The sequence below is a fragment of the Globicephala melas genome, chromosome 16 (assembly GCF_963455315.2).
Source record: "Globicephala melas chromosome 16, mGloMel1.2, whole genome shotgun sequence".
NCBI lineage: Eukaryota > Metazoa > Chordata > Mammalia > Artiodactyla > Delphinidae > Globicephala > Globicephala melas.
The window spans coordinates 75,917,708-75,941,551 of NC_083329.1; the positions used below are offsets into that span (position 1 = coordinate 75,917,708).

The 23,844-nt window shown below is 39.9% G+C and overlaps 1 protein-coding gene across 1 annotated transcript in view; it reads right to left on the minus strand.

Annotated features, from left to right (window-relative positions):
- RYR2 (ryanodine receptor 2) overlaps nucleotides 1-23,844 on the minus strand; it is a 721,218-nt gene that overhangs the window by 47,024 nt on the left and 650,350 nt on the right. The window contains exons 84-89 of the mRNA XM_060286446.1: nucleotides 20,627-20,707; nucleotides 19,358-19,446; nucleotides 17,815-17,943; nucleotides 6,851-6,955; nucleotides 4,300-4,381; nucleotides 246-1,543 (exon numbers count right to left, since the gene is read on the minus strand). Coding sequence (XP_060142429.1) covers nucleotides 246-1,543; nucleotides 4,300-4,381; nucleotides 6,851-6,955; nucleotides 17,815-17,943; nucleotides 19,358-19,446; nucleotides 20,627-20,707 — 1,784 coding nt within the window. The remainder of the gene's footprint in view (nucleotides 1-245; nucleotides 1,544-4,299; nucleotides 4,382-6,850; nucleotides 6,956-17,814; nucleotides 17,944-19,357; nucleotides 19,447-20,626; nucleotides 20,708-23,844) is intronic.

A 23,844-nucleotide genomic window follows, 5' to 3' on the forward strand; every position in this document is an offset into this window, starting at 1 on the left:
TTATCGTTCAATTGCCTAATGTCAGGAGGGTGAATACTTCAGCTCGTACTTTCATAGTTTAACTTAACAATTTTATAAGGAACCTTCACAGAAGGCTAGCTCCACCTGACTAAAAAGCCATTCCTCTTTGGCAAGGCAAGTCACGCACCGAAAACCACCCTGGCACTAGCAAGGCGGCTGATGTCAAGTTCACTTAGTGTGCCCACCTGAAGTCCAGAGAGCCGCTGTGACTGGAGGTAAGTTACCTGGAACTTTTCTGGCACCTCGGGGATAGGGACGGGGTTGCTCATGAGGTCGCTCAGGCCAGCATTGGGATTATGAGGAATCAGTTTGTACTGCCCGCCTTCTCGCTTCAGGTCCAGGCCGAAGATGTCGGAAAGCAGGTCACTCTCCTCCGTCAGTTCCTTTAAGTCCGTCAGATCTTCGCTGGGCAGGGCGCCTTCCATGGCTTTCCTCTCTGCGTCCTCCCCGTCTCCTCGAACCTCATCCTGCGTGGGGTCCGGCATGTTGGCCAAGAGCTCTGCCACCTTGATCTTCTTTGCACCTTCCACCAGGCTTCCTCCCAGCAGGAGGCTGCCGACGATGCGGGAGAAGCCTCTGAAAACGCTCGCTACGAAGTGCAGGAGGCTCATAAAAAACCCCCAGTAGGACGTAAAGAAGGCCGTGACCATGTCCTTCACCGTCATCTTCTTCACCTTCTTCATCTGCTTCTTCAGGCTCTTTAAGGTGAGCATCCGCATAAGGGTCAAGATATTATACCTGAGGGCAAACAGGGCCGACGTGACCGTCACGATGGAAAAGAAACCCGTCCTCGGCCCCTGCTCCTCTGGCTTCTCCTTCCCGCTCTCCTCTTTATTCGCTGACCTCTCGTTCAAGTCCGACTCTGAGATCTGAGCTGCGAGCTGCATCTCAAATATGGTGTCCTCACAGAAGTTCACGAAGAGCTCCATCTTCTCTTTTTCTCCCCCTTCGTTGACCACATCAAATATAAATTGCCTTTTGGACTCCTTGACCTGGGGCTTCTCCCACTGGGTTCGGCTGGACTCACTGATTTCAAAGTAAACCCTCTCGATGCGCTTGGCACTGCCCATGATCTCGATGCGGCCCAGAAAGGGCTGGAAGTAATTCAGGACGCTCTCGGCCAATTCCAGGAAGGTCTGCAGCCGGGTGTCGTTGGGCATGTGTTCAGAAAGGTTTGTCAGAAGCACTGCCACGTTGAAGCCGATGTCCTTGGCAGGCTCGTGGAACCGCTTGACAAATCCCTCGTAGTCCAGAGTTTCGTTTTCATCCGTCTCTGTGCAGGACAGCAGAAATTCAGTCTCGGACTGGGTGTAGTGCTTATGGCTCTCCATCGCTTTGTGGAAGTCCCTCTTGGAAATGACTCCCTTACCGTCTGGGTCATACTCTTTAAAGGTATCAGAAGATGTCAAGTCCTTGAGTTTTAAGAACATGTCAAAAAATTTGAGAATCATCTCCACGTTGTTGGAAGATTCCACGAGCATATCAACCATCTGTTTGCCGATCGTGCCATTAACGACATTGCCTAGGGGTAAAGAACTGCATTGGCTCAAAATGAACACTCCTGATAAAACCAGTGTCTAAGCCGGGTAGAAGCTAGTGTACGTTACTGTGAATTAATTGGAAACTGGTCCAGTTGTGTAAGTTGTCGCTAATTGGTACAGGTAAATATTAAATATCTTAAAATGTCTAAAAAAACCCCAGTGTCTACAGATATATAATAATATATAATTATAATATATAATATATATATAATATATAATATAAATCTTATAGGACATCTGAATCAAAGATAGCTCCTTGTTTATCTTCCAACGTACGAAGGAAAAGATGAGTAATTACTTGTAAACTCTAGTTTCAAAGAGTGATTACATGAACACAAGCAAAAGCATATTTACAAAGTAATTAACGCACATAAAACAATATGTGAAGAAAAGCTGACATTTTTTCCCTCTAATTGTGTTTTAGGATTAAAAAAAAAGCAACGTGTTTTAGGATTAAAAAAAAAATGGGGCAAACATTTATATTATCCTAAAGCCAGAAACTGAAATACAGTCTCATATTAATAATAAAAATGAGTGTTTGCACAGACCTTTTGGGTTGACATGTCACTGCTCATAAACGTTACCTGATTTCACATTCATATGTCTGTGAGGCAGGTACTTTTTATTAATTCTGATTTTACTATTGAGAAAACTGAGGTTTGGCAAGGTTAAATTAATGTGCTGACCGTGACATGATTATTGAGGGCTAAGGCCTGGATTTGAAACAGATCTTCTGAGAGCAAATTAGATGCTCTTTCTGATTTAAAATGTAAAAGATCTCCCTGCATTTCTTCATGGTCCAGAACGTTTATAATTAGAAAATGGCAGATTATGGATAAGCTTGAGGAAATGAGATGTTATCCTAAGGTGTAGTCATCGAATGCTTTTATTCCATGAACAGAGCTTGATATGTAATACGAAGACACGCATCAGGAAAAAGATGCATGGTGAGGGGTCTGCTGAGTGCATTTGTGAAGCATTAAACACCAGCGTTAAGAGCATAGGCTCAGGGGCTTCCCTGGTGGCGCAGTGGTTGAGAGTTCGCCTGCCGATGCAGGGGACACGGGTTCGTGCCCTGGTCTGGGAAGATCCCACATGCCGCGGAGCGGCTGGGCCCGTGAGCCATGGTCGCTGAGCCTGCGCGTCCGGAGCCTGTGCTCCACAATGGGAGAGGCCACAGCAGTGAGAGGCCCGCGTACCGCAAAAAAAAAAAAAGACCATAGGCTCAGGAGCCATGCTACTGGGATTTGAATCCAGGTCCCACCATCTGTTAGCTGAGCTCCCTGGGCAGACTTCTTAGCCTCTCTGCACTCAGTTTCCTCATTTGCAAAACAGTGGTAATATTACTATGCAATTCATAAACCTGATATTAGGATGAAAAAGTACTTAAACCAGCAGCTGGCATAGTAAACGAGGTTAATTTTAAGTTGTCATTCCTGCAGTTCCTGTCGCAGTTATTACGGTTGTGGTGTTATTATTATTTAGACTAAAACTTGCATTGAGGTCATGGGAAAAGGATCCTGTGCTCAAAGGGTATAAAGCGGCTGCCAACTAAGGGCTTCAAGCAAATGCTGCATCGCTGAAGTCCTCGTGCAAGGTGTGCCTACTGCCTTAATTAGTCAGAGTACAGCTGTGCAGTGCAGGGCGGACTGAGAAACAGAGAGAGGGATTAGGACGGATTTAAGAAAAAAAAGGACAGGGAACTAATAACAGCAAACATTTTTTATTTGCTTTGGTCGTATTCACATGATTTCACTAAATGCTTGCATCAGCCTATCATAAGCCCCCTTTCACAGAGGAGGAAAGTGAAAAATGGAGAGACGTAACTTGTGTCAGGGTCACACTGCCTGCGTGGCAAAGTGGGATGGGGCATTGGTGGCAGATCTCAGAACCCAAGCTCTTACCTACTACGTTTACTGTCTGAGACAGAAAAGAAGTGCAGTAGCAAAGGAAAGTAGGTTGAAAAGAGAAAAGCGAGAGAATGAAAACCCGACAGAGAGGCATGTGGTGGGAAGACTAGGCCGCCACTAGACTTGGTGGGCTAGGGTGCTCTCCCGAGCCTTCTCCTCCTGCAGAATTTTTTCTTTCTTTTTTTTTTTTTTGCGGTACGCGGGCCTCTCACTGTTGTGGCCTCTCCCGCTGCGGAGCACAGGCTCCAGACGCGCAGGCTCAGTGGCCATGGCTCACGGGCCCAGCTGCTCCACGGCATGCGGGATCTTCCCGGACAGGGGCACGAACCCGTGTCCCCTGCATCAGCAGGCGGACTCTCAACCACTGCGCCACCAGGGAAGCCCCCTCCTGCAGAATTTTAAGAACCCATAGGAGTCACAAGGCAGTCAGCTCAAAGCAGCAATTTACACAGTTGGACTGTATCCAAACGTCTGTTAATCCCCACTGGTTACAAACGAACAAAATGATAAACAAATAAAACCTTCTTTAGGTATTCTGTCTGAAGAGCATACTCTCTGGGGTATCACTATGAAATGAAAAATATCACTACGAATGAAGTACTAGTGATTTCATTCCATAGTTTTGTAAACTGAGATAGGCAGGATTTCTCTTTTTTAAAAAGCAAACTTGGAAAAAGAGTAATCAAGCCAGCAATAAATCTGAGGTATCTGTCCCATCTCAGCATTGATATTTTATCCTTTGCAGCATGCTGACACCCAAAGCAAGCGTGTATGGAATCCTTAAAATAAAAGATTAAAGGGGACTTGAAGATATAAATCAAAACTACCTTCCAACATGGACAGCAACATGACCACCATGTCCTTCTGCAGATCCATCAATTCTTTCAGCAGCTCAATTTGACTGGAATCCTGAAAGAATTAACACACTGCATCTGAGATAATATGGGAAACCTATGCAGCAAGAACGTCATCCTTATTCTCACAAAAAGAGTATGGATCTACCGAGAGCAGACACTTTACAGCAACATAGAGCTAAAGGGAGGCCAAATGTAAGTCTGCAGCTTATTAAAAATACACACGTAAGAATTAAAGAGTATTGACTGTTGATTCCAACTCATGTTTACTGAAGTATTTGTAAGGACAATGAATAAATCTAACAAGAGGACAGAAGAACTAAAGCAGTGGTGGAACCCCTGGGGCCAGGGAGGCAAGACTCAGGTGCTTCTGCACATTGGGTATCTTTCTTCTACTTGAGTAAAGACTGGACTTGTCTTTTCTTCTTTCTAACTTACTACACCAAGATGCTATATATTTTGTAAAAATTAACATATTCTGGAAGACACAGGCATAACAGTGATAAGAGATAAACTTATCTGACATAAATCTAGGCAAAAATGTACAAAAGTGTTACCTGTATTAATAATGCACAAAATATCTTATTTACCAATTTTATCAAGCTCTCAGATATTTCTCTCGTTAAAATTTTGTTTTGTTTTTCATTTTTCACCGTGAAAAAAAATTATTTTACAAAGATATGTTGTGTCCAAACATCACTATTCTTAGATTCAGGGCCTGGAAATATGGAATGTAATTATATTTACATTATGACCTCATGAATCATCAGATTTTCTTATTTTAAACTATACCCCTCTTTCTTTTTTTAAAAAAAATACAAGGTATCATATTATTCATATGAATTTTCCTACATAGGAAGCCAAATTTCAACACTGCTGGAAGGATGAGGCTTTTTCTTCCTAAATAGTTGTTACCTTGACTAGGTCTACAAACTGAACAACTGCTAGGTAGCACCACCAGATGTTCATAAAATGATGGCAGTACATCTGAATCGGAACTCTCCTGTGAATGTATAAATTTGGTTCATGTTGATTTCCTTTACTTACTAAAATGTCATTAGCGATTAGTTGAAAGCATCATGATATTTCTTTACTTGGTTGATTACCAATAACTAGATACAGACAAAGATTCTCTCCTTGACCAAACTAGCCAGCTCCTCTGGGCCCTCTTCCCAACTAGGCTTTAATCTTGGTCTATAAAGACTTGAACAAAACACCACCATAGTTTCTAACAGCTCAAGGCTGCATCCCTAGGATGACCCCAGCCCCCCTTAGAGTGTCTGCCTGAGAAAACTCAAGACTGCCAGAAACATTTTCTGTGTGTTCCAGCCAACACCTGACGATAGTAGAACCTGTCTCCCAGGCTCTGTGGGAGGGTAGAATCCTGACTTTAATATTCAGCTGGCCCATTCACATTTACACTGAACGACGCTTTGTAATTTTCCTCTTCCCTGACTCTACTGAACCCTGCTAATCCCCCTCCTTCTCTCTTTAAAACACTTATCACCTCTGTACAAGTTGACTTCAGCTCACACTAGGTTGTTTTCCCTACAGTAACAGTTATCACTGACTAAATCGGTCCTTGCCACTTTAACCAGTGCCTGGCTTTATCTTTGACCAAGATATCTTCCTGCTTGTAGGCCAGAGGGCAGATTGAGTATCCTCCCTTTGCTGGAGGAAAGGAGACTCAAGGAAGAGAGATGGGACACGTGAATGAAATCGTGGGAGTTGGACTGGAGTCGTTTGACTTTGAATCTAGCATTCTCTCCTCTACCTGACACCTGGAAGATACAAACCCACACCCTGACAGACATGTCAGCCTCAGGAGAGCCCATCAAAATTCACTGCATCACAGGGACATATTTACTCAAGATTTATATTAAGAGTTTTTCTGTTTGTGTAACTCTGAGCTCCAAATGCAATACACGAGTGAGAAAACGGCATTCTGATGTTTTCAAGATATGCTCCCGAATTAACATTAAAGCATGGTGGAAAATCTGTTTCTTCTTTGTTTGCCTGTCTGCATGGCTATTTTTTTTTTCTCTTTGACTTTCACAAAGTAAAATGTCCTGTTAATGGGCGAGTGTCATCTTTAGAGAACAGCTGCTTGTTTATGACCCTATAAGAAAACTGTCTCCCCTTAACGAGGGATTTGGAACAGATGACAAATCCTCTTCCAATTATCTGTAGGGAGGAGGAAAATTCCGGTGAGTAATCATGGAGAAGTAGGTCTACAAAGGACTGTAAAATGTACAGTGTTTGGAGACTATGTTTTATTTCTCCATTAGAGTCAGTTCCTCAATCCCTTTTGTTTTCAAAATTGAATAATGGCTTCCACCTATTCTCAGCTTTGCATAAAATTCTTTTATTTAAAAAAAAAAGGTTTTTTTTAATGTAGAGTAAAAGTTGTATAAAGAAGTCATCTAAGAAAGAGAATATTCAGACAAAGGAAAGCATGCTTAATTTGCCAGTGATCACAGTGTCCAGTGTGTCATTTAGGATGGTTGGAGGACAGTGACTTTACCTGAGACAGCTTCATCTGCATGTGGGCAAACACATGAAGAAAACCCACCACCGCATCCCAGAGCCTGCTATGAGCCAAACTCTGCTGGTTGCCAGTGCAAGGACCCTGGGGCAGAAACAGACAAACAACAATCATTCTTGATAATTTAATTGCCAAAATAAACTTTACAATAATAGGGACAAAGTTGACTTAGTGCTGACATATCTTATCACCAGCATGTTATCTGAAAAGACAGGAACCCCAAACAAAAGATATACAGTGATTGTAATGGTATAGCACTCTTAGGAGACAAACATATTCTTCCTTGAAATGTTTAAATCCCCAAAACAGTTTCTCAAGGATTTTCATGTTCTGTTTCTGTATGAATACTAAAACACTGGGGAAAAAATGGTGAATTATTTCATTTTTGTCTGACTTTGGTTTCTTCTCTTTAGAGGAAATCTTAGCTAAGTTATTTTAGCTAAGTCAGATCATCAGAAGTGACTACCTGTGTGAAAAGAATTTGAGATTATGCTTTATATGAGAGGTACTTACTTCTTATTGTTAAATAGTAACCTGGATAAAGCATTCATAGAGAGGACAAAATATTCTCTTCAGCGCTTCATTGTACAGCCGTATCCTGGTTACCAATCATACAACCATTGAGATTTTTAAAGATTAATACTTAGTCATTAACTTTAGGAACCCAGAATCCAAGACAATTAGAACCTAGCTTTGCTCTCTTAGCTTTCACTCCAGCAGTGATCTTTATGTGACACTAGAGTGAGAGTTGTAACAGAGACTGTTTGGGTGGAGTCAACTTCTAGTCTTACTTCCCAAGGAGAAATTCTACAATCGCTAAGTTTTGAAAACACACCCACATCAACCAGGAAAAGAAATACTAGGGATTATATTTCAAAAGAAAAAAAACTCATTCACTCATTAGACAAATGGCTCAGTATAAGTTTAAGTTGGAGAGCACATTAAAATGTTTCAGGTTTTAGACTGGAGACAAGTGACTGGAAGAGAGGACTGCATTGAAGATCCTGAAAAGATGTTGACATGAAACTCTGTCCTTTATCAAGCTACACTTGAGGCCCTACAGGTGAGGATAAAAGATGTAACCGAGTGGGACCCTATGAGGCCTTCCTTCCCAGAATAGACGCCCACCCATGTCTTCTGCCTTCCTTTTGACTGTAGAAAACCTTTAGTCAAAGACTACATTTAATGAAAGAAGTGAACAAATGCAGAAAGAAAGGAAAACAGTCAAGCAAGACAAAATAATACTTTAGCCATTAAACCAAGTCAAGGACCTTTAGTTTCTTCTCAAGGTCTATAGATAATATTCTGAGCCATGTCCTTTGAGCTGTATGGCAGATACGGAAACGCCCACCAGGTGGAAGAAGTGAACTGCAGTCTGCCCACAAGCACGGAGACCCCAGACTGGCTGGAATCAGAAGGTCGATGATGCTGACTTTCCAATTACCTCACCACCGACCAGTCAGAAAAATGTCCACGAGCTGATCACACACCCCACAAGCCCTGTCCCTCCCCGTCTTTATAAACCTTCCCCTGAAAGCCTTCAGGGAGTTCGGGCCTTTTAAGCACTAGGCTCCCTGGACTCCTTGCTTGGCGCCTGCAGTAAACACTGCACTTCTCTTCACCACCACCGGGTGTCAGCAGATTGACTTTACTGCGCGAGGGTGGGCAGACCTAAGTTTAGCTCAGTAACAAAGACAGTAAGTGCCAAGTATCTCAGTATTCCAAAAGCAAGGTGCAAGATTCAGTACCTGCGAAAGGAAACTAAGTAGGTCTTTCTACCTCAAAGATATAAAGGCGCTGAAGCCGAAAAGGGAAAGACTTTGGAAAGAGCTCTGCAGGTGCCGGGCCTCCCAGCCTCCACCCCTGCTGCCGCAGGAGAGGAGATGGCCCGCTTCCCTTTACACCATGGAGAGAAGAGGGGTCAAGAGAGCCATCAGAAGCACTCGGCTCCTGCATCCCGAGCTTGCACAGCATACAGTCCTGCAGTAGGGACTGTGAAGATGAAAAGTGACAACAGAAGATTTCTTAAGCTGGGTACTGGGGAGGGAGCTATCTTGTCCAGCAGCACTTTGAAATCTTGCCGACAAAACTGTCTGAAAGGGTAATGTGATTCCAAGGTGGACAGGGACCCCAAGATGCACAGGGTCTGTGGAGGCTGGGTGGGAAAAGAGGTATTTCCAGGCATTGGAAGCAGTAAGAGGGCCAAGCCCCCTCATTAGAGAAAGGATACAACATGCCACCCCAGAGGGCAGGCTCCACAGTGCAGCCCTGAATTCCACGTGCCTGAGGGAGACCTCCTCTCCCTAATCCTTCCTCATGCGCACAATTCCAACGCTGAGGAAGCCTGAGACTGGCAGGAGGGGAAGGAGGAAAAGCAGACGACCCTGTGGAGAGACGGTGGAGAAACCCAGATCCTACTTCTTGCCCTCTACCCCAAGGCCTTTCCGGCACAAAATCAGGCCCAAGGGTGAGGGGGATTTTTAAATTGGATAAGAGTTAAGTGATGGTGCTACCATACGATGACTGCAGTGAGACAATCCTGGTGACAAAGTGACTGAAGGAATTTTATTTATCTGTGAGTGGCCAGCGCACAAGATCCATTCAAAGAGGGATAAAGAAGCAGGCCACAGGGCTTCCCTGGTGGCGCAGTGGTTGAGAGTCCGCCTGCCAATGCAGGGGACACGGGTTCGTGCCCCGGTCCGGGAAGATCCCACATGGCGCGGAGCGGCTGGGCCCGTGAGCCATGGCCGCTGAGCCTGCGCGTCCGGAGCCTGTGCTCCGCAACGGGAGAGGCCACAACAGCGAGAGGCCCGCGTACCACAAAAAAAAAAAAAAAGCAGGTCACAGAGCAAGTCTGAAGAGACAGTGGGGAGGAGTCAGTTATTTTAACTTAGAGGTTAATACATTGAGCCCATTCAACGCACCAGGCCAAACTGATTTTACAGTGTACGTTAGTCCTGTCTGGCTGTTAAAATAACTCTGGGTCAAAGCAACGGATCTTCAGGATTCCACTGTGGTCCAGCCTCGGCAATGTGCCTCGTGTGCTGACACTAGGGAGGGTGGAAAGTGCTGGAGGGCATTAGGTGGACACTAGAAGGCCATTTCGAAGGAAATAAACTTGATTTTTCCTGAAGAAATGAACATTTTCTTCACGTGGTGTTTAAGGTTTTAACCAAATGTTAAAATATTATATTAGAAACGACTAAGATCTTCTGAAACCCCAGGTGACCAAGAGTTGTTTTGCAAACCTTATGCGACAGAGGTGCAAACCAGAGGCCCAAGTTCCTACTTTTCCTTGTAAACCTGAAACACACAGAAGGTATTTTCCAGGACTCGCTCAGCCTCAGACCATCAACTTCTGAGAACTGTTCACTACCTGAATGGAACATCTGTCTTGCCTGCCACCTCACAGGCCTATTTCTCCTGATCTATTCAGTGTCTATAACATATAAAACCCTTGCTACTATTACACAGAGAATGGATGGACACCAAGGTCCTACTGTCTATCACAGGGACCTATATTCAATAACCTGTGATAAACCATAATGGAACAGAATCTGAAAAAGAACATGTATATACGTATAACTGAATCACTGTGTTGTACAGCAGAAATTAACACGACATTGTACGTCAATTATACTTCCATAAAATAAATTAAAAAACAAACAGACACCCTGGCTAACTGCCAGAAGGCAGTTACTTTCAGGTTGACCTTCTCGTGGAACGACAAGTACAGCGTTCTCTCTTCTCACGACTCATCCTGTGGTCTTAACTCCAGGCATTTGGACAATATAATGTCCTTCTTCTCAGGCAGTTCTCCTTCCCCCCTTATGAAAACTGGAGTTGAAGCCTTACAGAAGATTACGTTTATTTTGATGGCTTTGGATTTCCCCTCCTTGTATAATTTTCTACAGTTAGCAAAAATTGGAGTCCAAAAGCAACATGCAGTGCTGTCTACTAAAAGCCGGCCCAAAGTAAGTAGGAAGCGAACGATGAGCTTTTATTCACGGTATCAACAATAATCAATAAACACAATGCTAAGGCAAATATCTTCAAAATACGTTTCACTAAAGGCAATGGGGTGCCCTGGGTTGGCTCCTGGAACAGAACAAGGACATTAAAGAAAAAACTGGTAAAGTCGGAATAAAGTCTGTAATTTAGGTTATAGAATGGGGCTGATGTTAATTTCTTAGTTTTGACAAATGTATCACGGTTACTTAAAATGCCAGAAGCTGGGAAAGCTGGGTGAATCATATATGGAAACTCTCTGTACTGTCTTTGCAATTTTTCTGTATATCTAAAATTATTCCAAAATAAATTTTTATTAAAATATATTTTTAGGGAATTCCCTGGTGGTCCAGTGGTTAGGACTCGGCACCTTCACTGCTGAGGGCCGGGGTTCGACCAAGATCCCACAAGCCGTGCAGTGTGGCCAAAAAAAAAAAAAAAAAATATATATATATATATATATATATATATAATTTGAGAGTTGATTAAATTATATAAAAATGTCAAATAAACAAGGAGTATTGAGAAGTTAAAACATGAACAGGCCATAATAAGCCTTCCTTCTTTACCTATTATTCCTTGAATGTTCATTTAGAATGTTCTGTGTTATATAAACAAGTTAGAATAAATGATTTTGCACATAGTGAAAGGTCAATGGATGCTTCTAGTTTTACATAAATTTAGGACTCTCACTTACTTTAGGAACCAAGAAATGTCTACTCTTGGCTGAAAGGAATTTACCTTTTATTTGTTATATAGAAGCCATTTTCCTGTTTCTATAAAATTCACTGGCTTGCTAATGTCATCAATCAATCTTATTACTTAATCAGGACAGTTCACACCAAACTTTGTATTGCTCTCTTTCTAGACACCGATGAGTATATTAAGGTAATAATGGAAGCCCTCTTGCCCCTAGGTTCTTCTGACCATTTTTTTTAGATTCCATATATATGTGTTAGCATATGGTATTTGTCTTTCCCTTTCTGACTTACTTCACTCTGTATGACAGACTCTAGGCCCATCCACCTCATTACAAATAGCTCAATTTCGTTTCTTTTTATGGCTGAGTAATATTCCATTGTATGTATGTGCCACATCTTCTTTATCCATTCATCCGATGATGGACACTTAGGTTGTTTCCATCTCCTGGCTATTGTAAATAGAGCTGCAATGAACATTTTGGTACATGACTCTTTTTGAATTATGGTTTTCTCAGGGTATATGCCCAGTAGTGGGATTGCTGGGTCGTATGGTAAGTTTTTTAAGGAACCTCCATACTGTTCTCCATAGTGGCTGAACCAATTCACATTCCCACCAGCAGTGCAAGAGGGTTCCCTTTTCTCCACTCCCTCTCCAGCATTTGTTGTTTCTAGATTTTTTGATGATGGTCATTCTGACTGGTGTGAGATGATACCTCATTGTAGTTTTGATTTGCATTTCTCTAATGATTAATGATGTTGAGCATTCTTTCATGTGTTTGTTGCCAGTCTGTATATCTTCTTTGGAGAAATGTCTATTTAGGTCTTCTGCCCATTTTTGGATGGGGTTGTTTGTTTTTTCCAATTAGCTGCATGAGATGCTTGTAAATTTCGGAGATTAAACCTTTGTCAGTTGCTTCATTTGCAAATATTTTCTCCCATTCTGAGGGTTGTCTTTTGGTCTTGTTTATGGTTTCCTTTGCTGTGCAAAAGATCTGAAGTTTCATTAAGTCCCATTTGTTAATTTTTATTTCCATTTCTCTAGGAGGTGGGTCAAAAAGGATCTTGCTGTGATTTATGTCATAGAGTGTTCTGCCTGTGTTTTCCTCTAAGAGTTTGATAGTTTCTGGCCTTACATTTAGGTCTTTAATCCATTTTGAGCTTATTTTTGTGTATGGTGTTAGGGAGTGTTCTAATAAAGACTATTAGAAGAGACAAAGAAGGACACTACATAATGATCAAGGGATCAATCCAAGAAGAAGTATAACAATTGTAAATATTTATGCACCCAACATAGGAGCACCTCAACACATAAGGCAAATGCTAACAGCCATAAAAGGGGAAATTGACAGTAACACAACCATAGTAGGGGACTTTAACACCCCACTTTCATCCATGGACAGATAATCCAAAATGAAAATAAATAAGGAAACACAAGCTTTAAATGATACATTAAACAAGATGGACTTAATTGATATTTATAGGACATTCCATCCAAAAACAACAGAATACACATTTTTCTCAAGTGCTCATGGAACATGCTCCAGGATAGATCATATCTTGGGTCACAAATCAAGCCTTGGTAAATTTAAGAAAACTGAAATTGTATCAAGTATCTTTTCCGACCACAACGCTATGAGACTAGATATCAATTACAAGAAAAGATCTGTATAAAATACAAACACATGTAGGCTAAACAACACACTACTTAAAAACGAAGTGATCACTGCAGAAATCAAAGAGGAAATCAAAAAAATACCTAGAAACAAATGACAATGGAGACACGATGACCCAAAACCTATGGGATGCAAGCAAAAGCAGTTCTAAGAGGGAAGTTTATAGCAATATAATCCTACCTTAAGAAACAGGAAACATCTCGAATAAACAACCTAGCCTTACACCTAAAGCAATTAGAGAAAGAAGAACAAAAAAAGCCCAAAGTTAGCAGAAGGAAAGAAATCATAAAGATCAGATCAGAAATAAATGAAAAATAAATGAAGGAAACGATAGCAAAGATCAATAAAACTAAAAGCTGGTTCTTTGAGAAGATAAACAACATTGATAAACCATTAGCCAGACTCATCAAGAAAAAAAGGGAGAAGACTCAAATCAAGAGAATTAGAAATGAAAAAGGAGAAGTAACAACTGACACTGGAGAAATACAAAAGATCATGAGAGATTACTACAAGCAACTCTATGCCAATAAAATGGACAACCTGGAAGAAATGGACAAATTCTTAGAAAAGCACAACCTTCCGAGACTGAACCAGGAAGAAACAGAAAATATAAACAGACCAATCACAAGCACTGAAATTGAAACTATTATTAAAAATCTTCCAACAAACAAAAGTCCAGGACCAGAGGGCTTCACAGGCGAATTCTATCAGACATTTAGAGAAGAGCTAACACCTATCCTTCTCAAACTTTTCCAAAATATAGCAGAGGGAGGAACACTCCCAAACTCCTTCTACAAGGCCACCGTCACCCTGATACCAAAACCAGACAAGGATGTCACAAAGAAAGAAAACTACAGGCTGATATCACTGAAGAATATAGATGCAAAAATCCTCAACAAAATACTAGCAAACAGAATCCAACAGCACATTAAAAGGATCACACACCATGATCAAGTGGGGTTTATTCTAGGAATGCAAGGATTCTTCAATATACGCAAATCAATCAATGTGATACACCATATTAACAAATTGAAGGAGAAAAACCATATGATCATCTCAATAGATGCAGAGAAAGCTTTCGACAAAATTCAACACCCATTTATGATAAAAACTCTCCAGAAAGTAGGCATAGAGGGAACTTGCCTCAACATAATAAAGGCCATATATGACAAACCCACAACCAACATCGTCCTCAATGGTGAAAAACTGAAAGCATTTCCTCTAAGATCAGGAACAAGACAAGGTTGCCCACTCTCACCACTCTTATTCAACATAGTTTTGGAAGTTTTAGCCACAGCAATCAGAGAAGAAAAGGAAATAAAAGGAATCCAAATTGGAAAAGAAGAAGTAAAGCTGTCACTGTTTGCAGATGACATGATACTATACACAGAGAATCCTAAAGATGCTACCAGAAAACTACTAGAGCTAGTGAATGAATTTGGTAAAGTAGCAGGATACAAAATTAATGCACAGAAATCTCTGGCATCCTATACACTAATGGTGAAAAATCTGAAAGTGAAATCAAGAAAACACTCCCATTTACCACTGCAACAAAAAGAATAACATATCTAGGAATAAACCTACCTAGGGAAACAAAAACCTGTATGCAGAAAATTATAAGACACTGATGAAAGAAATTAAAGATGTTAGAAATAGATGGAGAGATATAACATGTTCTTGGATTGGAAGAATCAACATTGTGAAAATGACTCTACTACCCAAAGCAATCTACAGATTCAATGCAACCCCTATCAAACTACCACTGGCATTTTCCACACAACTAGAACAAAAAATTTCACAATTTGTATGGAAACTCAAAAGACCCTGAATAGCCAAAGCAATCTTGAGAATGAAAAACGGAGCTGGAGGAATCAGGCTCCCTGACTTCAGACTGTACTACAAAGCTACAGTAATCAAGACAGTATGGTACTGGCACAAAAACAGAAATATAGATCAATGGAACAGGATAGAAAGCCCAGAGATAAACCCACGCACATATGGTCACCTTATTTTTGATAAAGGAGGCAGGAATGTACAGTGGAGAAAGGACAGCCTCTTTAATAAGTGGTGCTGGGAAAACTGGACAGGTACATGTAAAATATGAGATTAGATCACTCCCTAACACCATACACAAAAATAAGCTCAAAATGGATTAAAGACCTAAATGTAAGGCCAGACACTATCAAACTCTTAGAGGAAAACACAGGCAGAACACTCTATGACATAAATCAAAACAAGATCCTTTTTGACCTACCTCCCAGAGAAATGGAAATAAAAACAAAAATAAACAAATGGGACCTAATGAAACTTCAAAGCTTTTGCACAGCAAAGGAAACCATAAACAAGACCAAAAGACAACCCTCAGAATGGGAGAAAATATTTGCAAATGAAGCAACTGACAAAGGATTAATCTCCAAAATTTACAAGCAGCTCATGCAGCTCAATAACAAAAAAACAAACAACCCCATCCAAAAATGGGCAGAAGACCTAGACATTTCTCCAAAGAAGATATACAGATTGCCAACAAACACATGAAAGATGCTCAACATCACTAATCATTAGAGAAATGCAAATCAAAACTACAGTGAGATATCATCTCCCACCAGTCAGAATGGCCATCATCAAAAAATCTAGAAACAATAAATGCTGGAGAGGGTGTGGAGAAAAGGGAACCCTCTTGCACTGCTGGTGGGAATGTGAATTGGTTCAGCCACTATGGAGAACAGTATGGAGGTTCCTTAAAAAACTTACCATATGACCCAGCAATCCCACTACTGGGCATATACCCTGAGAAAACCATAATTCAAAAAGAGTCATTACCAAAATGTTCATTGCAGCTCTATTTACAATAGCCAGGAGATGGAAACAACCTAAGTGTCCATCATCGGATGAATGGATAAAGAAGATGTGGCACATACATACAACGGAATATTACTCAGCCATAAAAAGAAACGAAATTGAGCTATTTGTAATGAGGTGGATGGACCTAGAGTCTGTCATAGAGAGTGAAGTAAGTCAGATAGAGAAAGACAAATACCGTATGCTAACGCATATACATGGAATTTAAGGGAAAAAAAATGTCATGAAGAGCCTAGGGGTAAGACAGGAATAAAGACACAGACCTACTAGAGAATGGACTTGAGGATATGGGGAGAGGGAAGGGTAAGCTGTGACAAAGTGAGAGAGTGGCATGGACATATACACACTACCAAACGTAAAATAGATAGCTAGTGGGAATCAGCCACATAGCACAGGGAGATCAGCTCGGTGCTTTGTGACCACCTAGAGGGGTGGGATAGGGAGGGTGGGAGGGAGGGGGATGCAAGAGGGAAGAGATATGGGAACATATGTATAACTGATTCACTTAGTTATAAACCAGAAACTAGCACATCATTGTAAAGCAATTATATTCCAATAAAGATGTATAAAAAAAAAAAAAGAAAAAAAAAAGACTAGAAGTCTACCCCAAGAAGAATAGAAAGCAAATCAAGGTGAAAAAAAAAAAAAGGTATATTATTCATGGAATTTGGAATGTTACCTATATTATATACATTATCATGTTTTATAATTTTATATATACACATACACAGATATGTGTGTAAATATCCTCTGGACAAAGAATGTTGCCTGCCCTTTCAGTAAACAAAGGATGTTGCCGCCACCAAGACATCAGCTATTGCAGCTGCCCCCTGACTGTGCACCCTGAGGGCATTCAGGATGGAGAAATGCAGGACACTGGCCCTAGGTATTTAAGATTCCCATCAAAGGAATGTTTTCAATGAGCCAAGATTCTTGCGTCTTCCCATACACAGAAAAGCACTAAATTCATTAACTTAAGATGTTTGATTTTCTTTAATTAACAGTAATCTTTTGACGTTCGGATTCCCTGTTTTTTTTTTGTTGTTGTTTGTTTGTTTTCACCAAAAAACCCTATATATCCTATATAGCCTCCCTTACCTTTTCAGAGCAGTCCCTCAAAGCTATCTGAGAGGCTGCATCCCAGGCTTAAGTCCTCAGTAAGTCCTCTAGATAAAACATAATTCTCAACTCCTAGGTTGCCCATTTTTTTCAGTCAACAATACACACATACATGTATTAAAATGAAGTTTTTAAATGCTCTTTTCTTTTTCATAAAGTTTCTATGAAACTTCTTCCTTATTTTCACTGGAATACTATAAAGAGTGGTTTACAACTCTGCCCTCTCTCCTTCACTTCTTCTCTCCCCTCCTTCCTTAATATTTATTGAGTGCTTAATATATATATACCAGACCCTGGGAGTATGACACAGTCAACATCATGGTTCATGTCTTGAAGGAGTTCATGACATCCCAACCTACCAAGTGGTAAAGCAGGTTCATTCCATATAAATTCACATCTCAAGTGAGTATTTTAAATGGCCAATTGGCTAAGAATCTATGGAAGGGGTCAGTAAGAATGTGGATGAGAGCAGGAAAATACTTTAGGCATATTGCATTTTTCCAAGGAATTCAATGCTAACCAGTTGACTCTCTTTTCTCTCTTTCTTTCCTTCTTCAAATAACAGAAACGTTTAAAGGTTTACCTGAATATACTCTGTAAGCGTGTTAAAGACTTGTTTTGCTACTTGAATCGCTTTGGAGAAATTCCTTTGTCCTTGTTCATCAATGACATCTTTCCCAGAGTAATACCAATAGAAGTCACTGATTGATTCCTGGAAAAGAGACATGAGAGGATTAAGGCACCATCTGAAGCTACCAAAGACCTGTCCAGTTCTGGACTCAGTAATAGGAAATCATTTTAAATAACACATTGGAAGCAAACAAAAATATCTGCAAGGTAAGTACTATTGTCAATGATTTTCCTAAACATAAAATATGGGGACATCCTCCCTAGATATAAATAACAACTGGAGAGAAGATTAGAAGTAGAAAACTTAGCTTTTAAAATGACTTTCTGTCTCCGATGACCTTGAACTTCACAAACATAAGGATTCATAACATTAATGCATATTTATCCATAGAGCAGTTAGGTGTTTACTATGTGAGCACAGAAATTAGACAAATCATAGAACAATATTTCTGGGTTCCAGACATTTGGTCTCCTTTTTCTCCAACAAAGCCAATAACATTTCTTTGATGAGAATTCCAGGATGTTCCTGGCCTGTGTAACTGCCCCTGAAGAAACTAGTTGGACTCCTTATAAATACTGACAACAACTGTAAACAAACATCTAAATAAGATCAATCTTTCCAAACAGGATATACTCAACAATAATTTATATTGTGAAGGAACTTTAGTTGCCTAAATGAGTAATACAATTTGGGCTACCATTTAGGTTCTGAGACATGATTTTGAAAATCACAAATATATTTTCAGCAATGCTTCTTGATATATTTGCTTCAAAAATGGACTTTTTTCTCATTAAGCTTTAAGTAAGAGTGTTGTGCTTTTACATATGCAAAGATTAAGGGAGAAAGAGAGTTTGAATTTGCAGTTTTTAAAAGTACTATACCTGATTTCCTTATAAATAAAGGGAGGGAAATAAAAGTTATATAAAATCTTATTACTTAAGAGGCCTACACCTTCAGATTCGGTTCTAGTAATGTGTAAACCATTACTACACTATCAAAGATACTTTTAAGTGATGACGTGTTAAGCTGAATTTTTAAATTAATGCAAATATTTCAAGAGCTGAAAAGAACTAACCTTATGTTATTAAATTTAAGTGTATGGTAAGTAGTTTGAAAGCCTTTCTTTCCCATTTTTAGTAACGTTTCAAATATCCTTCTCCTATTTATCTATCAACCGTAGAGGAAGGAACAGAGCATGTTCATGCTTTACAAATTGAAAAGGAATTTAAAATGCCATCAAGCTAAAAACTGTAGGAAAAAAATATTCCCACTTATAGAAAGAAAATAAGCCAAGTGAGAGCCAGGATCAGAGGCCAAGACAATAGTGGCAGTTTCAACCTAAGACTTGGGGGAAAGCCTGTGATCAAAGCCAAAATATCTCTACAAATTCTGACCTCATAAATCAAAACACATTTCAACATGGCAGTTTCACAACCCCACCATATCTTGCCAACCAACCAACCCCTTAATTTGTTACTAACGTAAAGCAACGTACCTGAACTCTCAGTAGGTAGTCTACGGTAGAGATGATTATGTTGACAGTCGTATTATTGCCAGTCTGAGTTCTCAGATAATTTTGAAAATCTACATAAGATCAAAAGATGTTATTAAAGCGCATTCAAAAATGTAAAATGAGTCCTTTGAATAACTCCAAAAGCAAATGATGTCTCCAGGAAAATCACCATGGCTACGTACACTGTTAATCTGATAGTTTTAATATTGAATAATTTATATTTTCCATACAAAGTGAGTACCTCAAAAACAAATCTAGGTGCTTCACAGAATATCAATATTCAAATTTCATCTAAGAGGTTGCTAACACCTGTTTCTTGATTCCTAGCTCTAGGGTTCTGGGCATGTGAATGACTGAAAACAACTTCCATCCTGTAGGACAGAGTAATTAAATGATTTATTCCATAATCCCTTATTCCTTAGTACTGTGTTAAGTGCTGGGGAAGCAAAAATCAAGATCAAGTTCCTGCCTTCACGGATACACAAGCTTGATGGAGAACCAGATATATAAACAATGAATGTAAATACATCATGCAAAGTTACACAATGAAGTAGATTCCCCCAGTAAGATACGTGGTAAAAAAAGAAACAGAGCTACGTACGTCTCTATAGCTATCTATCTGATCTACAACTTTCTTCACCTATCAGCTGTCTTCTCTAGCATGAGAACAACTAATAAGAATTAAGTGAGGGACTTCCCTGGTGGCGCAGTGGCTAGGGATCCGCCTGCCAATGCAGGGGACACGGGTTCGAGCCCCAGTCTGGGAAGATCCCACATGCTGCAGAGCAACTTAGCCTGTGCGCCAGAACTACTGAGCTCGCGTGCCACAACTACTGAGCCTGTGCACTAGAGCCCATGAGCCACAACTACTGAAGCCCACGCACCCCAGAGCCTGTGTCCTGCAACAAGAGAAGCCACCACAATGAGACGCCTGTGCACCGTGACAAAGAGTAGCCCCCGCTTGCCGCAACCAGAGAAAGCCCGTGCGCGGCAACGAAGACCCAGTGCAGCCAAAAGTAAATAAATAAATAAATAAATAAATTAAAGAAAAAAAATTAAATGAAAGGGCTAGCAAAGGACTTTGAAAGAGGCAATGCGATACAGAAAATTTTCCAGCGCCTACGCAGCAGGTAATGTTCAAGAACTGTTTCTTGACCCAAGGGAAGAAGCATAATTGGAACTAACAGACTCGTATTATTGCTTCAAAATGCTTATTTCTGGGTACCACTGATGGTCTGGGGTCTCACAAACCTGAGTTGTGTCCCTCACAAAGCAGTTGCAAGAAGCGGAAGAGGTCACAGGTGAATTCGTCATCCTGCAGAACCTTTTCTCCTGCAGGAAGTCCAGAGGAACCCAATGTTATCAACTACCTTAGCCTCGCCCTCCCTTTCTATCCCCACCTCCATCAAACTTGCATGTTGATGTAGCATCGTTCTGAACCCAAAACAGTCACAAATCATAGCCACTTTTCTATCTGAAGCTCATAAGATCATGCGCTTGACAGATAGATGCACTTTTTCTTGCTAAGAAAAGAACACTTGGATCTTAAAAACTCAGATATCTCTCTGTTAAAAGTAGCAGCATGGGTTTGGCAACATTTTAGAAACAACCTGAAGAGATTAGAGACTTAAACTTTTTTTTTCTTTCTTTCTATCTTTCTTTTTTTCCTTTTTGGTAAGATTTGTGTAGGAATGATCTCTGCGTCTCTTACAAATGTGGAAGTTAAGTCTGCTTTGTTCCCAGAGTCTGACCAAATAATTCAATGCAGAAGTATTCAGTACATACATGAAACAGGACCAAGAGTTTCTTTTATTCAAATATTAATTAAAGGACTTTTGTGAAAACTCTGGATGACTGGAAAATGTTTTTTAACTCATTTCACTTAACTCTCTCATGAGCTTGTCTAAGTAGAGAGCTCATTGGTTGGAGCATTCCTTCCAGAGGAGGAAGAACTGACAAGCGGACCTAATTCTAAATACCAAACGAAAGGATAAACTTCGCTGGCTCCTGCTAGGAGAGCTAAATCTAACAAAGAAATGTGAAACGGAGGGCATCTCAGTGCCATAGGAGGAGCTCTGCATCATTTCAACACTAACTATATATGTGGGGCAAGGACGAAGCCTCAGAAAAGGGTTCCGATCTTTCATCTACATTTCCATTTAAATGTATCTTGATCACAAGTTACTTTGAAAGCAAAAACACAAAGAAGGAAACAAACAAAAAACAGGCACCACACAAATGAAAGCTGATTTTAAAAGCATAGAGTGTCCGTGAAAAAAACACTGTCAACATTATGAGTGTATGCTCTGGAATCTCAATTTGTTTAGAAAGCAAAATGACCAAAAAAAAAAAAAAATGTTGTTTGGCAAGTGAATGAATATACTCATGTATTTAAAAAAAAAATAATAACTTTTCAGACTGGAAATACTTTGGGCTAAGAAAGAAAACTATGCAATGATGTGTTTGCTGGAACTAAAATTATGAATGATCATAATGACAGAGAGTTGATGGACTTACCAGTCTGCAGTCTGTGACTTTCAAAGTGAGAGGCTTCATATAATGGGAGGGTTAGGAAGCAAAACCATTTTGAAAACTAATATAAACATTAAAAAAAGTACATAAAATCACTGTACTGGTTTCCCTGTTGGCCTGCAAGATATTATATTTGGTGACCAAATTAAGATCACCACGTCTACAAATGCGATGTGGCAAGTTTAATGTGTTAAATGCACATTGGTTTGAATCTCAATACATGGCTGATAAGCCCATTCCTCCATGTTCACGTTCATGACAGGATAGGAAAAAAGGAAACAGCCTCGGCTAATAAGCTAAACTCTTCATTGATTACACTTAGTATCATTTCATGAAGATACTTTAAAATGCTATTTCAACCAAACTGTTATGAGTTAGTTACACAGACTTATTGACTCCTTGTGAACCCATCTAAAATGTTTTGTTTTGGTTTTGCCGTTTTTCAGAAAATTGAATCAATAAAACCACAGACATACTCCCAATGTTCACATATTCAATATGGAGTAAGTAACCCTTGGTAGAAAGTATTCAGAAAAGTTAACACAAATAAATTAACATGTAGTCTACCAGTGTGCCTGAAAATGCTCTGTACGATGCACATTGATTTATAACATAAGGTTTGTTTTCTGTTGGCATGCACAGTATTTTCCGGACTGTACACCGAAACACATACGAGTAACGTCTTACATAGGACACGCTGCACACAGCAGAACAAGAGGGAAAGTCGGGGAGGGGGGGAGGGGCAGGTCAAGACTTCATTTACCATCAGCTGACACCAGGTTATTGTATCCACTAAGGTGCTATTGCTTAATGAACACATTACTATCTGATTAAAATGCTGCCATCGCCCATGCTGCATGTAGGCAGTGCAGGAACAGAGATGGATGATGGCTTTATGTCTGCAGAAGGTACACGAGCAACAGTGTATTTTGTGATGTATGCAAAAGAAATTCCATTGTAAGATGGAAACTAAGGTTGATAATAAATAACAAAATGGAGTAAAATGTAGTTGAAAGTGCTCTTACATTTTAAAAATATTATTTGCAATAGCTGCATGATGGCCAAATGTAGATAGTATGAAGGGCATTCCTTTGGTTTTATTTTTAATTATAAGGGGCTTATAGTTTCTAACACTGTAATAAAGGGAGAGTTATTTCAATACTGTTGTGATGATGAGTTTGTTCTTTGTGCCTCAGTTTTCTCACCTATAAAATGAATGTAAAGCGTACACCGTCTACCTCACTGGCTCTGCACAATCTATATGACCATTTTTTATCAATTGTGGAGAGGTTAATATTATTAGTAGCAGTGGTAATGACACTAAAGATGGGAACAACATGCCTACACGATAAATATAGTTATGTGAACATAGGTATTAAATGTGTTTATATTTTCAAAAAACCACCTTAATTTTAATGGACCAAATATTTTCAAAAATGTAAGTTTTCACCTGGAAATAATATTAGGTAGACCTTATTTGTTCAAGCTACCAGTAAAAAGTAATTCCTCATTTAGAGATCTAATAAAGTCAACACACTTTTAAAGGCTTTTCTACTCACAATCGGTTTATCCAACTAATAGAAAAGTACACAAGTGTTTAAGTTCAATAAAAACAGTTGTTCTTACTTAGAATTTTTACTTAGAATATCCATGGATATAGCTCAAAGTCTGCAGACTTATCTCCAGGCAAAGCTTGATTTAACTGTTAATAATTAATTATCAATAACTGTTCTAAAATTAATGAAATAAATAAAAAGACTAATATATATATAAACAATTGACTCCCGAAGACTAAGATCGCCATCGTTGTAGGGTCAGCATCTCTAATGATGCAGAGATAAAAGGGTGAGTAGCATGAAACATGACACTGTCTGCATCAAATAATTCCCTGTAATCTATTGTTAAACAGCTCTCAAGGGCCCCCCATTGCCATGGAG